Raw genomic sequence first — 13979 nt, 5'->3', positions numbered from 1 at the left:
CCCAAATCTCTGTGTCATCTTCTTTGGGATAATAAAAACGATGTAATGGACACATAATTGTATTTGCCAAAAGTGGTTTGAATTGACTTGGGTGGACTGGCAAGCTTCACAAAAAAAAAAAAAGAAAAAAGAAATGGCTGCTGATTTGATTTTGATGCCTGGAATGGGTTTAATGTTATAGGATTGCTGAAAAGTGAAAAGTACAAGTCAAAACCTAATCCGTTTTAAAGTTCTCATCTTACCCAATCAATACAATCATACAGCAACTCCTTTGTAAAACAACAGACACGAAAGTAATAAGGAGAACAGAATGCTTGACTAGGGAATGAAATTAACTCTAAACAATTTCCCCCACGTCTCTGAGCTCTCGTCCGTTCACGTGAAATCCATTTCCCGAATAGCTCCTTAAGTAATAGAATTTAACGATCAGATCTTACAGCCTAAGGCGTAAATCTTAATGGATGATGTAAAAAGTACTGTGAAAAAAGCCTAATAATTACATATTGGCATTAAACACATTTGAAAAGCCTGGTAGAAAATGACTAATATGGTGAAATTATAATTAGTTTGTGTAAATAGGAATTTCGGAACGTAGTGTACAAATACACACTGTAAATCAATTAAAAGGGTGTTTTGTTATTTAAAAGCAATCTTGCGTTTTGAGCCTGGAAAGTGTTGCATTAAGTGGCTGCATTCTGAGCATAATCCTGCTTTTCCTTTCTGTCGTCATGTATGCGTCAGCATTGGATCATGTGGCATTAGTGAAATATAGGATCATAGCGAAAGCCATTACCATGAATGTGTATGTTTGTTGTCTGTAACAAGGTAGTACACACTTAGGTACCGTATTTTCCGGACTATAAGCCGCTACTTTTTTCCCACGCTTTGAACCCTGCGGCTTAAACAATGAAGCGGCTAATTTATGGATTTTTTCTGTGTTTTTCCCGGTTTCACAAACTTTAAGCCAAAAAACTGAGCCCCATAACATTAGACCAATGAAATAGCCGAACGGGTTCAGGTGAACCAATGAAACTCTTTATATTAAATCGGGTGCATTCCCACTAAATCGGGCTGCACCACATCATAAATATGGATGAGGTTCCTCTTAAGTTGGACCGCCGCTCACTCGGACTGGCGACAGGAAATGTCAATCATTCGTCACGCTGAAAACAACCGGGCATGAAAAAACGCACTTCACCTGTGTTCTGAGCTGCACGGCATCGGGAGAAAAGATTCACCGATGGTGATTTTTAAACGCACGACGACACCGAAAGATAAACGAGAGAAATTGTTGTGAAAGGAAGGAGGAAGACAGTAAACAAAGACTTTCTTGGTAGGCTACTGTTTAGATACAAGCCACGTTACAGACACTGTTTTTTTTTTAAGCCTGTGTAAAGTTCATTAGTTTCAGTGTAGACACCTGCGGCTTATAGACAGGTGCGGCGTATTTATGTTCAAAATAAAAATCTTTGTCAAATTCAGTGGGTGCGGCTTATATTTGGGTGCGCTTAATAGTCTGGAAATTACGGTAGGTGGTATGTGTCCACACATATTTGTAACATACACATGAATCCCAAGACTCAAGGTTTCCCAGAGCATTGCTTAAAGTACCACACTCTCTCCTCCATCTTGCTAATGCGCCTTAAGTCATAAGTGCCTTTTGCATGATGTAAAAGAAAATAGATATAAATTGCTCTGTTTCTATTTCTGATGTTCATCTGCACGTTGTAAGCGCTTTCGTTGTCCACAGGGGTCGGCATTAGTGCCCAGATAGATTTGTGACTACTGTTCACAGCCCCATGCGCAACAGGCTGCAATGCACCATGGGAACTGTGTGATTACGAATCTAGTTTACACATACACACTGAAAATGAGTTAAAAGGGTTTTTTTTTTTTCTATTTGAACCCAATCCTGCATTCGGAGCACATGAGCCGGTAAAGTGTTGACTGCATACTTAGCACAAACCTGCTTTTCTTTTCTATCATCATGTATATGCTAATCTCCATATGCTAGTGTGTAGGCATAGTGCTGTAAATAAAAAAAAAATAATAAAAAGGACAAAATACAGTATTGTGTTATGCACCTAAACTGGAACTTTATTTATAATTTCAATTATCTCTATGTAGCAAATCTTTAATTAAAAACTGTCAGTAATAACTGTGCATAATGATGATTAGCGATTCAGATTCCAAAGAGGTAGAGTTCACATTTTCTTTTTGCCTTTAGTTTACCTTCAGGCAAGGGTTCAACAAAATTGTGTTAATTAACAGATCAGTAAAAGAGTGCAGAGCCACGAAGGTGATTCAGGGTTATTTTTAATAAGGCAGGGTCATACATTAGGATCTCAACTGATTTAGATTTTGACCACGAATGGACTTTTCCAGACATACAGTATGTGGTTCCTCTCCAGCATCTTACCACAAAGTTGATGGCACACATGGTATAGAATGCCACTACATCCCAAGATAAATTTTCAATTCACTTAAACTGGGAGACCCAAACCTGTTCCAAAATGCCGGCTCCTTGAAGACATTACATGAGTAAGAGTTTGAGTGGCCTGCTATAGAACTCTGACCTCAACCCTATTTCACTGATTTGGAACACTGACTGTCCCCCAGGCTTCCTCACCCTACACCAATACCTGACTTCACTACACCCTTGTGGGTGAATAAACACAAATTTCCCCAAGTATACTCAAAAATAATAAAAAGTGGAGGTTATTAAAAGAGCAAAACTTTCTATTGGCTTCTCCCATTAGGGGTCGCCACAGCGGATTATCTGTATGCATGATCCGCATGTTCGATTTGGCAGATGTTTTTACGCTGGATGCCCTTTCTAACGCAACCCATCCCATTTATTTGGGCTTAGGACCGGCACTAAGAGTGCACTGGCTTGCAACCCTAATGCCTGGGGTCGGTTCCCTGACCGGGGATCGAACCTAGGCCACAGCGGTGAGAGCGCCGCACCCTAACCACTAGACCACCAGGTGACCTTAGGTTATTAAAAGCGCAAATGGAGACTAAATGTAGAATAGAATGTACAAAAATCTTCTAATATTATGATCAGGTGTCCACAAACCTTTGCCCCTACACTGAACCAATAGGAAGATTGTTTGCTAAATGGCACCTTGGTGTGAATGAAAATCGCTATATAGCAATATATTGTATACATATATAGTATATAGTAAAATATAGAATATATATTAATTTAGAAAACCATAATCATATAGGGTAGGAGATGCCCTTGCTCTCAGAGCAGTCTTTGGCATTCCTTCGACAATCTAAATTGAATAAACAGCAAACCACTTACCTAATACTTTGTAATACAACACTCAAATCTTTTTTGGGGGGTAAGAGTCTACTAGCACATATTGATTTAGCAATTCTTATTCCCCTCTTCATTGCAAAAAAAAAAAAAAATACCTCCAGATCAAATTACAAGGGGATTTCCTGTGCACAGCCCACTTCAGGTCATTTCCACAGGATTAGGATAGGATTTGGATTTAGGCTCTGACTGGACCATTACAAAATCTTCTTCCGAATCTATTTCTTTATTGACTTTGTTTGTACATTGGGTTGTCGCGATATTGGAAGGTGAATTTATATCGCCATCTGGATAACAGAGGCCTGCAGGTTTTGTGCCAAACAGCATAAGTATTTGGAGCCATCAGTGATCCCTCAACCTTGAATAAACAAGAACTGACGCTCATTTCCGGATGAAGAAGTTTCCTTGGATGACCCTGGGACCATGTATACTTGTTCTGTAACAATGTACAGGTAGGTGGTATGTGTCCACACACATGTAACATGTCAAGTCAAGTCTCAAAGCAGCTTCACAAAATGTTAAGAGTTAAGGTGAATGGTGTGTATTTATCCTTGATGAGCAGCCATGGCGACTGTGGCAAGAAAAAACTCCCTTAGATGTTATGAGGAAGAAACCTTGAGAGGAACCAGACTCAAAAAGGGAACCTCAAAAGGGCTCACTCATTAGGGATAAACTTACAATTATGTGGAACATTCTTTAATTACAGCTTTATCTCTGTAAAGCTGCTTTTAGACAATGTCCATTGTTCAAAATGCTATACAAAAAAAACATTTATTGAATTAATAAGATAATGTTACCAATGTCACTTCACTTGTCAGTGGTTTTAATGTATAACTGGTGTATGCAACCAGTGAATATAAGTGTTTTATTTCCCTTTTTATCCCTAATTTTTGTATTTCTATCCATTTCAAATGATGTTGGTTGCCAGTTCACGATGCAGGTAAAAACTTGCGATGAAAAACGACACGTTTGATCTGATTTTTGCACCAGAACTTGAACAGCAAACTCCATTATATATAGTATATTTCTCTTAAAAACTTCACAGGTCAAGCCACAGTGAAGTTCTCACCAAGAGCTTAACTCACAGTTAAAATAAACTTGAATACAGTTATACTTAACAGACACCCTCATCCACAATCACCTCACTTATTCATACAGTACACCCGAGTACTTAAAGGTGAAGGGTCTTGCTCAAAGGCTGAGCAGTGGGAGGATTGAAACTTAAACTTTAGCTCTAACAGGTTTGCCACTGAGCCACAGCTTAGCCAGTGAAAGCATTAATAGTTCCATAAGTGTTCATATTAGAAGTGCCACACAAAAACCCATGGCAAAGACACAAATGAAAAGGGAAACATTAAATCTGTTGAATGTTTGTTTTCCTTTGATATCAGAATGACTAAAGAAAACAGCGTATCAGGTCATTGTCCATTAAGTAGTGCTTTATGATTGAAGTTCATCGTCCATTGATGAAGATAAAGAGTTGTTAAATTAGAGATGAGCAAACAATGCAGAAGATTCCTTTCCATCACAAGCTCCAAATTCAGCCTTACCTGACAATTCCCAGGCTCTATTTTAGGGAAAGTTACTTTATCCTTGTAACCCTCAAACCATTGAACCAACCATCAGCTGATTCAATTTATGATCGATATTATGGACGGCGAGAACGAGGAGTCCTTTTGGTCGAGTTTAAAACAATAGTTCCCCAACCCGGACTCTACACGTGTAGTTAGCACAAGAGGAAGCCATGTTTCGCTCTGACAAATCATAGTGCTATGGGCTGTTAGAAGTAAAATGAAATTTTGCTGTATGTACACACTGGTAGGGTCTGGTCCATGTACCAGGCGTGATACACTGGTAGGGTCTGGTCCATGTACCAGGCGTGATACACTGGTAGGGTCTGGTCCATGTACCAGGCGTGATAAACAAATCATTTCATCATCAGCCTTGCTCTTTTTCTCTTTTGCTTCAGGATATTTCTCCTTCTTGTGCTATCTCTCTCTCTCTCTCTCTCTCTCTCTCTCTCTCTCTCTCTCTCTCTCTCTCTCTAATTCACAATCCCAAAAAACACAACATGGTATTTTAGTGGAAATTCCTGGAGCTGATAATCTACACAACTGTTTAAAAGTGCTTACGAGACTCTTCCTATAAATACTTAATAAAGATTTCTTAGCAAAAAACATGTCACTACATTAATGTTTCTTAATGTTATATATGTAATAATTTTTTTTTTTTATTACAACATACACACACCCACCCACACACACACACACACACATATATATATATATATATATATATATATATATATATATATATATATATATAGTCTATATAGTCTGTGAAGTGCAAGCTATAAAAGACTCTCTGTGAGCTGTAACTATAGAAACAGCATATTGTATATGTACAAGCACCCTTTTATTAACCTAATGTTCACGCTACAGTTTGAACTTTTCCTAAACCAAGATTTTATTTTATTTATTTATACTTTTTTTTCAGCAGCACTAGTATGATGACAATTTAATAATCCCCCCCCCCCTTCCCCTACGTTATGGCTAAGACACTGTGGAGCTAGACTAAACAAAGACAGCAATGCCTCAAACAAACAATAAGCAGCCCCTAATTGAGAGAAATGATGTAATATTGATCTTCCTTACAGCTCCCAATGGCCGCAGCTCCACATATTCCAATGAAGTGACATTTACTCAAGCAGCAGCTCTCGACTCCAATGAAACATGGGGAATTCACATCTCACTTCTTCACCGAACAGGTTCACATAAAAGAAAGACTAAAAAAATCGAATAAACTCACTCTGGATGGGATGCCAGGTCCATCACAGGCAACCATACATAGACAATAGGGATGTGCATCTCCATAACTGAGGCCGATGCGATTCACATCTCATTACCAACAATATGATACATTTAATATACATATTAAGCAGCTACCGATGCGATACGATTCACCTTTATTATAATGCTGTGCGATCCGATTTCAATTTGAGTCCAATGCAATACGATGCAGTGGAAAAAACATGATGCTTTGCAATTCAATATGGTACCGAATTGGTTCAGACATAAAAATCATACAATATTTGTTTTACCGATGCAAATATGTTCAAATCAATGCATCGCAAAACGAATGCCGACTTGTATCAACTTGTAATTGAAAAAAGCGTGCATCGCATCATTAACTTTAATGCCGATGCACATCGGTAAATCTTAACATCCCTAATACAGTTCATTTACATCCTGGGGTAATTCAAATTAGCCAATCCACCTACCAGGATGTTTTTGTTAGGTAGGAATGAATGAAGCACCCCAAGGGAAATGTCTTTATGGACGCCTGGGCGAACGTGTAAAAATCTACAGAAAACTGAGCTTTGGATGATAGCAGGAACTGTGGATCTCTGTTGCTGCAGTTTATACATCATACAACAATATTACATTTAAATAATTTGTAATATTTTCACAAGGAGGTCAGAAATGAGGAAAAAAAAAAAACTAGCTGATTCTAGCTAAGGGTCTCTGTGACTCTTGAACTCCACCAGGTTCAAAGCCAAGGTGTGGGAGAAAAATGGGTCAAGATGGCGAGCCATGACAGCCCTTTATGCTTTAATTACAGCCTGAAAAACATCAGAAAAGACAAGAAAATCAATAGCCTCAGATGTGAACTGGGCTGGTTCTACAAGCTTGTCCTTGAGAGCGGGTGGCTGGAACTTCTCCAAGATACCGAGGAATCAAAGGTTACAGCATTTCTGAACATACTGTTCTCCGAGATACGGCTGTATCCCTTTGACATTTACTAAAATCGGACGTTTCGCGTTCATGTTCAGTTAATGTTACTCTGACCATTATGAGCCGGGAATTCCGAATAGATGGCATACCGATTGTAGCACATTTTATACATTTATGTGTGGTAGCTCATCTGCTCTAATGCTGGCAATTTCAATGCAAGCCTCGGGGACTCAATGATGTTTTATTTCCATTTTTCACACTGGGGAGCAGGTGGACTATGTTTCACAGGCTGATTTTCATTTATTGTAGTGTTATTGTTGTGAAACAATAATAAAAAAAACCTGATATTCACTGTCCTAATGTATATTTTATCCATAATTGCAATTAATACAATCTTAAATATTGTTAAATACAGTATAAGAAATTGCACTTTGAAATCTGGTGCTTGTTTTCTTGCTTTTTTCTGAATCTCCCATGGCACTAAAGTTGAAGAACCATTCCCACACCTCTGGAGCACTTTGTCACAAATCATTGCCGGAGCTGAATGTCAGGTGTCACAGGGTAGAGAGCAGGTTCTCAGGGTATTGGCCAAGAATGACAGCAAAGAGACAGCAAGAGCTATCTGATCAGAGAGAGAAGCAGAAAAGGCAAGTGGGAGACAAGGAAAGTGGAAAAAGAGAGTGGGGGAGTAGTGAAGGACAGAGCATAAGAAAAGAGATGGAATCTTTTTTGCAGAAAGTCAAAAGAACAAACAGGGCGAGTTGAGATGGCACGGCGAGACAAGAAAAGCCGTGGAGGTTAGGGATGTGACACAAAAAGGCTCAATGATTGAAGATCAAACGTCTGGAATACTGCAGTAACCATCTCCCTGTCTCTTTTCTCTCTCACACACTCTCAATTTTGTTCATTTATTTGGAAATTTGATGTCTGCAGGGCCTTATTTTTTGAGGAAGAGAAGGAGGGAAAAAAAAGAGAGTGTGAGAGAATGACAGCCAGGGTGGGGGTTGATCATTAATGCTCCAGTTGTGCTGATGGGCGCCATCAGCTGAAACAATGCTCGCTAGCCTATTTTTTTCCACTACAATGACCACATCTGCTTGGTGTCCAGAACACTAAAGCCCTTGATCACGCGTATACATACGAGCACCCCATCCCCCGAGCATACAGTGCAATCATACACACAAAAAAAGGCTTCAGGATCCAGCTCATTCTTGTCTGGTATGCTCCACTGGCCAGCTCTAAGATGTAGAAAGTGCTCACAGACATGTGGGTGAAGCTCTTCAGCACTTTTCTTCAAGAGCAATTGAGTGACTGACTGTGCATTAGAACACTGGGGAAACAAAAAGGCATTGAGTCTTGCTAGTAGCAACGGCTTCCGAACCATTGGCACAGAATTTTAAGACGGCATTCTCAGATTTTACACATTTTTCAAATGTCTTACTGCGGCTGGTCGTCTCATCATCGCACCGTGCTTGAGGTTTTCTGTAGATATCCACGATTTTAATGCCTTCATTCACAATGAACTTCATCACCACACGATGTTCCATACACGCACAAACATTGTTGTAGACACTAGCCACGTACTACTGCTTGTAGTACCACCACACCTACATCCATTTTTATAACAGTAAAATGTGACTTGATCTCCTATCGCACATATACAGTGCATTAGTGTACAGTACAATTAGAGTATTTTCTGTGGAGATTCCAGTTTATTAGGAAACATGGACCAGATTGCTGGTCCAGACATGATATGGCAACCCTGAGGCAAATAGGGTTAATGGACAGACAACGGCCATGTGAACAATCCTGTATAGACTAATCAGTGCCCTTTTGTGTAACAATGCGCTTATGTGCAACACATGCTCCATCAAGATATGGTTTTCATTCAGAGCTTTGACCTCAACCCTACTGAATGCCTTTGGAATGATGCGGACTGCACCCCAGGCCTCCTCACTCTACATCAGTGCCAGAATTCATGGCTGAATACGCACAAATCTCCACAAGCTCATTCCAAAATCTAGAACAGCTTCCTAAAAGAATGAAAGTTATAAGCTACTTATAACATGACAACTTCTAACATTAGACATATATATCTGCTATGCATTTAACAGATGTGTCGAAGTCGGTGAATATATAATTCCTCGTTAGATAATGCCCAGAGATTTGATGCATCTTGGTAGCATCTAGACACTAGAAAAAGTGTCATCATATAAAGACTTGAGCTCTATTTTATACATTGTGTCTTTTAATCCTCACACAAAAAAAGTCAAATAAAAACTAGTCAAAATAGTTTTTTCTTTTTAGGATCAGAGCTTGTTTTAGTCAATGAGTTAACTTGTAAAAAGGACTTATGCAGGATATGTTTGGACATGCCTTGAAACTTGTTCCTATTTCCGTTACCTATAGAATCTTAATGGCAATACTCCCTACCAGCAGGTGCCAGTACTTTGTATACAGCATCCATATAGGAAAAGCTGGAAGAGCTAGAACTGTGAATATATAAAGCAAGCAGCATTTACACCTGCTGTGATCATTACTGAAGAGATGTTGGTTATAAGTTACTTTAAAAAGTGATTATTTACCAGCTAGTAACTAAATATTCAACCGTATAATCCAATTCTTTCAGTATGGACATACAGAACACAAGTAACGGGAGTCCACTTAAAAAAAAAAAATAAACAACTTTGCTTGACAGCCAACCATCAGCTTGATGTTCTTTCATATGTAGTACAATCAGTATCCAGATTTTGTGCCATTCCTGGAAACAGTTCCTTCTCAACCGATGACATAAGTGAATGTCACATGCCTGGCATTTCCAAGGAGTTTTCTGCTTAATGCACAGCTTTGCAATGCTTACAAGCTTAGACCTGGTCTCCTCTGGTCTGTTTTGATGTTCTTTTATGTATTAATTATACATAATTAAAAAATCTGCTTTAAAATGACTGACATGTGTTCATCATTCGGCTTTAAGATTCATAACAAAAGCCAGACGCTGTACTCATCGCTCTGAAATGATTGCTCAGTGTGAACCGCTCGGTGTGAATGCAAATAACGAAGGTGTTTTTTTTACTTACGGGAAGAATAATATCATTTTCTCATCAGCTCTATTTCAGTCAGCTTGTTGGCATTCCGGCTAGGCATCAAGCTTCACTCCCACAGTAAGGTTAAACAGTGTAGAGCTAGCAAACACATACTTATTCCGCAGGCCACGGACATAACCCACATATCAACTCTTGCCAGGTGACAAGCTCGAAGTCGGTGAAACTTTTCCGGTACTTTCCGCTTGATCTATTGCAGAGCGACGAAGCCTGACCGATACAGAATTTGTTGCCATAAAGTCCATTTGAGGCGATCGCTGGGGATATATGGCCCTTCAGGGGCAAGGGACACTTGGTTGAAGGGTTGTCATTCATCATTTTGGCAAGCCCAGCTGAGGACCAGCCCAAATTGAGCATGCCTCAGGGGCAGACACCAGGCGCTGAAACAAGTCAGTTTCGCTGAATATTTGCAAGTGCTGTCAACAAACAGTGGCAGTTCATTCTGGGCAATGCACCAAAATGCTTAGCAGCAGGTGAGGAGAATTCCCAGATACCACGACTTACAGTAATCATGCAGTGTGCACAAGATCTTGTCAGAGCCTTAGGCATCGCATTTGGCTGATTTACTGACAATAGCTTGCTGACGTCATTTACTACTAGAAACCCGAACGTTGGCAAATCTGCTATGAGCAAAGGCCTCCATAAGCACAGATATACATCAAAGACCAGGCACCTGAAGGTCATGTTTTTCCATTAAATATCAGTATCAGTCCAGTGCGCCAGTGATTCAATAAACAAGGTTATCATATATATGTGTGTATATATATATATATATATATATATGGAGTAGTTTCATTTAGCTTTGGCCAGCATCAGATTCATAAGGTAGTCACCTGAAATGGTTTTCAATTCAAAGGTGTGACTTGTCAAGCGTAAGATTTGTTGCCTTCTTAATAGGCTTTAGACCATCAGTCAATACCCCTATTAGTGCTACTACAACTACTGTACAAATCCATACAATCTCAGAAACGCTCAGTTAAGTAAAGAGAAAAGACAGTTCATGATTAATTCAAAAAATGAAGGTCATGTAATCCAAAAACTCTCAAGAACTTTAAATGTATTCCCAAAGTGCAGTCAAAACGATCAAACGATCTCTTTCGGCTTCTCTCATTAGGGGTCGCAACAGCGGACCATACACATATTTGATTTGGCACATGTTTTTACGCTGGATGCCCTTCCTAACGCAACCCTCCCATTTATCCTGGCTTGGGACCAGCACTAAGGCTCGTGCAACCCTAATGGCTGGGGTTGGTTTCCTGACCAGGGCTCAAACCCGGGCCGCAGCGGTGAGAGCGCCGCATCCTAACCACTAGACCACCAGGTAACCTAGTCAAAACCATCAAACATTATGATGAAGTTATCATGAGGACTGCAGTAGAAAAGAAAGACAAAGAGCTACCTCTGCTGCAGAGGATAAGTTTATTAGAATTACCAGCCTCAGTGTGTGTGCAAAAAAAGTGCCGAATGGCTAGAAAAAGGTGTTGATTAACTCTCCTCCCACTCTTTCTACATTTTACTACTCATTTTATTTCTGCTTCTATCTCTCTTGCTTTCTTGCACTTTCTCACACACAAACTTTCCATCTCTCAAGTACATATGCCTAATTAGCTGATGTCAGATGGGCCATTTATACTTCCATACATTATTTGGGAGATGAATATTAAAGCGTACCACAAGCATACGAAAAAAGGGGGGAAAAAAGCGAAGGATCTCGACAAGCACCTGTCACTACCATGTGGAAAACCGAGAGAAATGTGGCAGTCCCTTGAACGTCTCCATATGTGCGTGTTAACTGAGTGGAAAGCGAAAAATGCAATGCGCTCCTGTTCCCAGCATAATATTTTATGAGTTGATTTTGCAGCGAGCGTGTTGCTGGATCTAATGGCAGGGATGCAGACGGGAGCTGCCATTCATAGAAGATTCTTGTATTCTGCCTTCAGGCTGCGTGTCATCACTCAGTGCTTTCAACTGTGCTGACATCTAAACTGCAGCTGCATTAATTCACTTTACGTCACCATGCAAGTGTTCGGAATTGCACGCGAACCTAAAGCAGGATATATTTCATTTCTCTCCAAGCTTTCGCACAGGGATTTTCCTTTTCAAACGGCCTCTCTGATGTCCACTGACCACGACAAATTCATTTTCAAAGGAGGGCGCCATAATGGATGCTTTTCATTCCTATTATAATCAAGTCTTTGACCTGTCACTGCTCAGCAAGACTATTCCCGTGTGGCTGAAGCGATCCAGGCTTAGTTAGCTCCTCTTAAAGCCCATCATTCCTGCTTTATTTAGGGATTTGATTTGTGGTCGCTGCCACTCAAACACCTGCAGCCTCAAACAGCGGGGCATTGTCTCACAAAGCCTGGCAATCTTGTGCATTCTAAACATAATCAAAAACGATATTCTCCCTGCTGTGGTCCTGCTGCCACACACACGACACAACATTACACCATGCAACATCGGAGAAATGCAGGTTGCCTGGAATACGCCTTGAAAAAACAACAACATTCAGGTGTCACTATGGCGTGTGTGTTCATACATGCACACACCGAAAAACAGACCCCCGCGCAAATCCATATACTGTACATCAGGCAGAGGCAGAGGTCTGACTGGACCCAGAGAGGCACAAGCCTGGCCCTGATTCTCAGTCTGGCATTAATAAGGTGCTTAAAGAAACCCTGGGGTTCTTACCTAACTGCAGCTCCATGACACTCATTTTGCTTTCAGCAGGAACGATGATCTTTGGAGGTTTGTCGGTCAAAGGAGCTGCAACAAAAGACACAAAAAGAATATTAATCCTGTGTGGACACTCAAAATAAATTTCGGTTATAACAAAAAACTAGAACTAGAACTAGAAGAGGGAAACTAAACATGGTAAAATAAGCACCAAAGGGACGGTATAATCTTCCCTCGCTTTTTTTTTTTCGGTCTCTCTTTCCCCCTGTCTCTCTCTCGCTGTAATGGGCTTCACCATACATGGCCTGACAACCATTTCAAGTCAACTAATGGCCTCGGTACCTTCGGGGGAAGCATACTGTCAGTGATTAAGGCGAACGATGTGCCACCAAACCAACATGCATTAAGGGCAGACAATGTTCAGACGTCCACTGCAAACTAGCGGTGCACTGTAATATAAACCCAGGGGAATCTTTACGCTTATTTATAGGGGCTGAGGGGAGAAGAACCAACCAGGTCTCATTCAGCATAGAGACACCGCTCTCTGGACAAATCTGCCATGATGCAAACCATAGCTCAAACAATTAGGACGATAGTTTGAAAAAAAAAGAAAAAATACAGTTCTTTATCTGGAAAGGCAAATCAAGGAATTGAGAAAAAGTAGAGAGTATTAGAGAGAGTGAGGAAGCCAGAGGAAGGATGAGGGGGAAAAGTGGGAGGGGGCTGTGATAGGGAGTGGAGAAAGAGAGAGGAAAGGCAGTATAGAGAGAGAAAGAGAGTGGGACTGAGAGAAGGTTATAAACTATAACATATGTATATTAACTACAATGCAGGACTACAATGTACATTAAGACTCAGCAATCTGCTCAGCATTCAACAGTACACATCAGAGACATCTTGCCTCAATTGAAATAAATACGGATAGTAATTTATAAGCATAAACTTAATCAAATCGCCCCGCTGTCAGGATTCAGGATGTCTGTTTAAACAACTAATACACTCCCTGGAATAATTCTACATATTGATTTTGTTTGCTTTCTTCGGCACCCTGTTTTGCTGTCGCGCCAGGCGAGTGGCGGCTTTTCCTCCTGCTCGTGACGGCGTTCGTAATTTATCCCCCAGCGCTGTGCTAATGCCATTAAA

The 13979-nt window shown here is 40.3% G+C and overlaps 1 protein-coding gene across 1 annotated transcript in view; it reads right to left on the bottom strand.

The window, feature by feature from the left end:
• LOC124379808 (interleukin-1 receptor accessory protein-like 1-B) overlaps positions 1-13979 on the bottom strand; it is a 322414-nt gene that overhangs the window by 141793 nt on the left and 166642 nt on the right. Inside the window, exon 6 of the mRNA XM_046840387.1 lies at positions 12852-12926. Within this exon, the coding sequence (XP_046696343.1) occupies positions 12852-12926 (75 nt within the window). The remainder of the gene's footprint in view (positions 1-12851; positions 12927-13979) is intronic.

The sequence above is a fragment of the Silurus meridionalis genome, chromosome 26 (genome assembly GCF_014805685.1).
Source record: "Silurus meridionalis isolate SWU-2019-XX chromosome 26, ASM1480568v1, whole genome shotgun sequence".
Classification (NCBI taxonomy): Eukaryota; Metazoa; Chordata; class Actinopteri; order Siluriformes; family Siluridae; genus Silurus; species Silurus meridionalis.
This window is presented reverse-complemented; position numbering and strand designations above follow the sequence as displayed.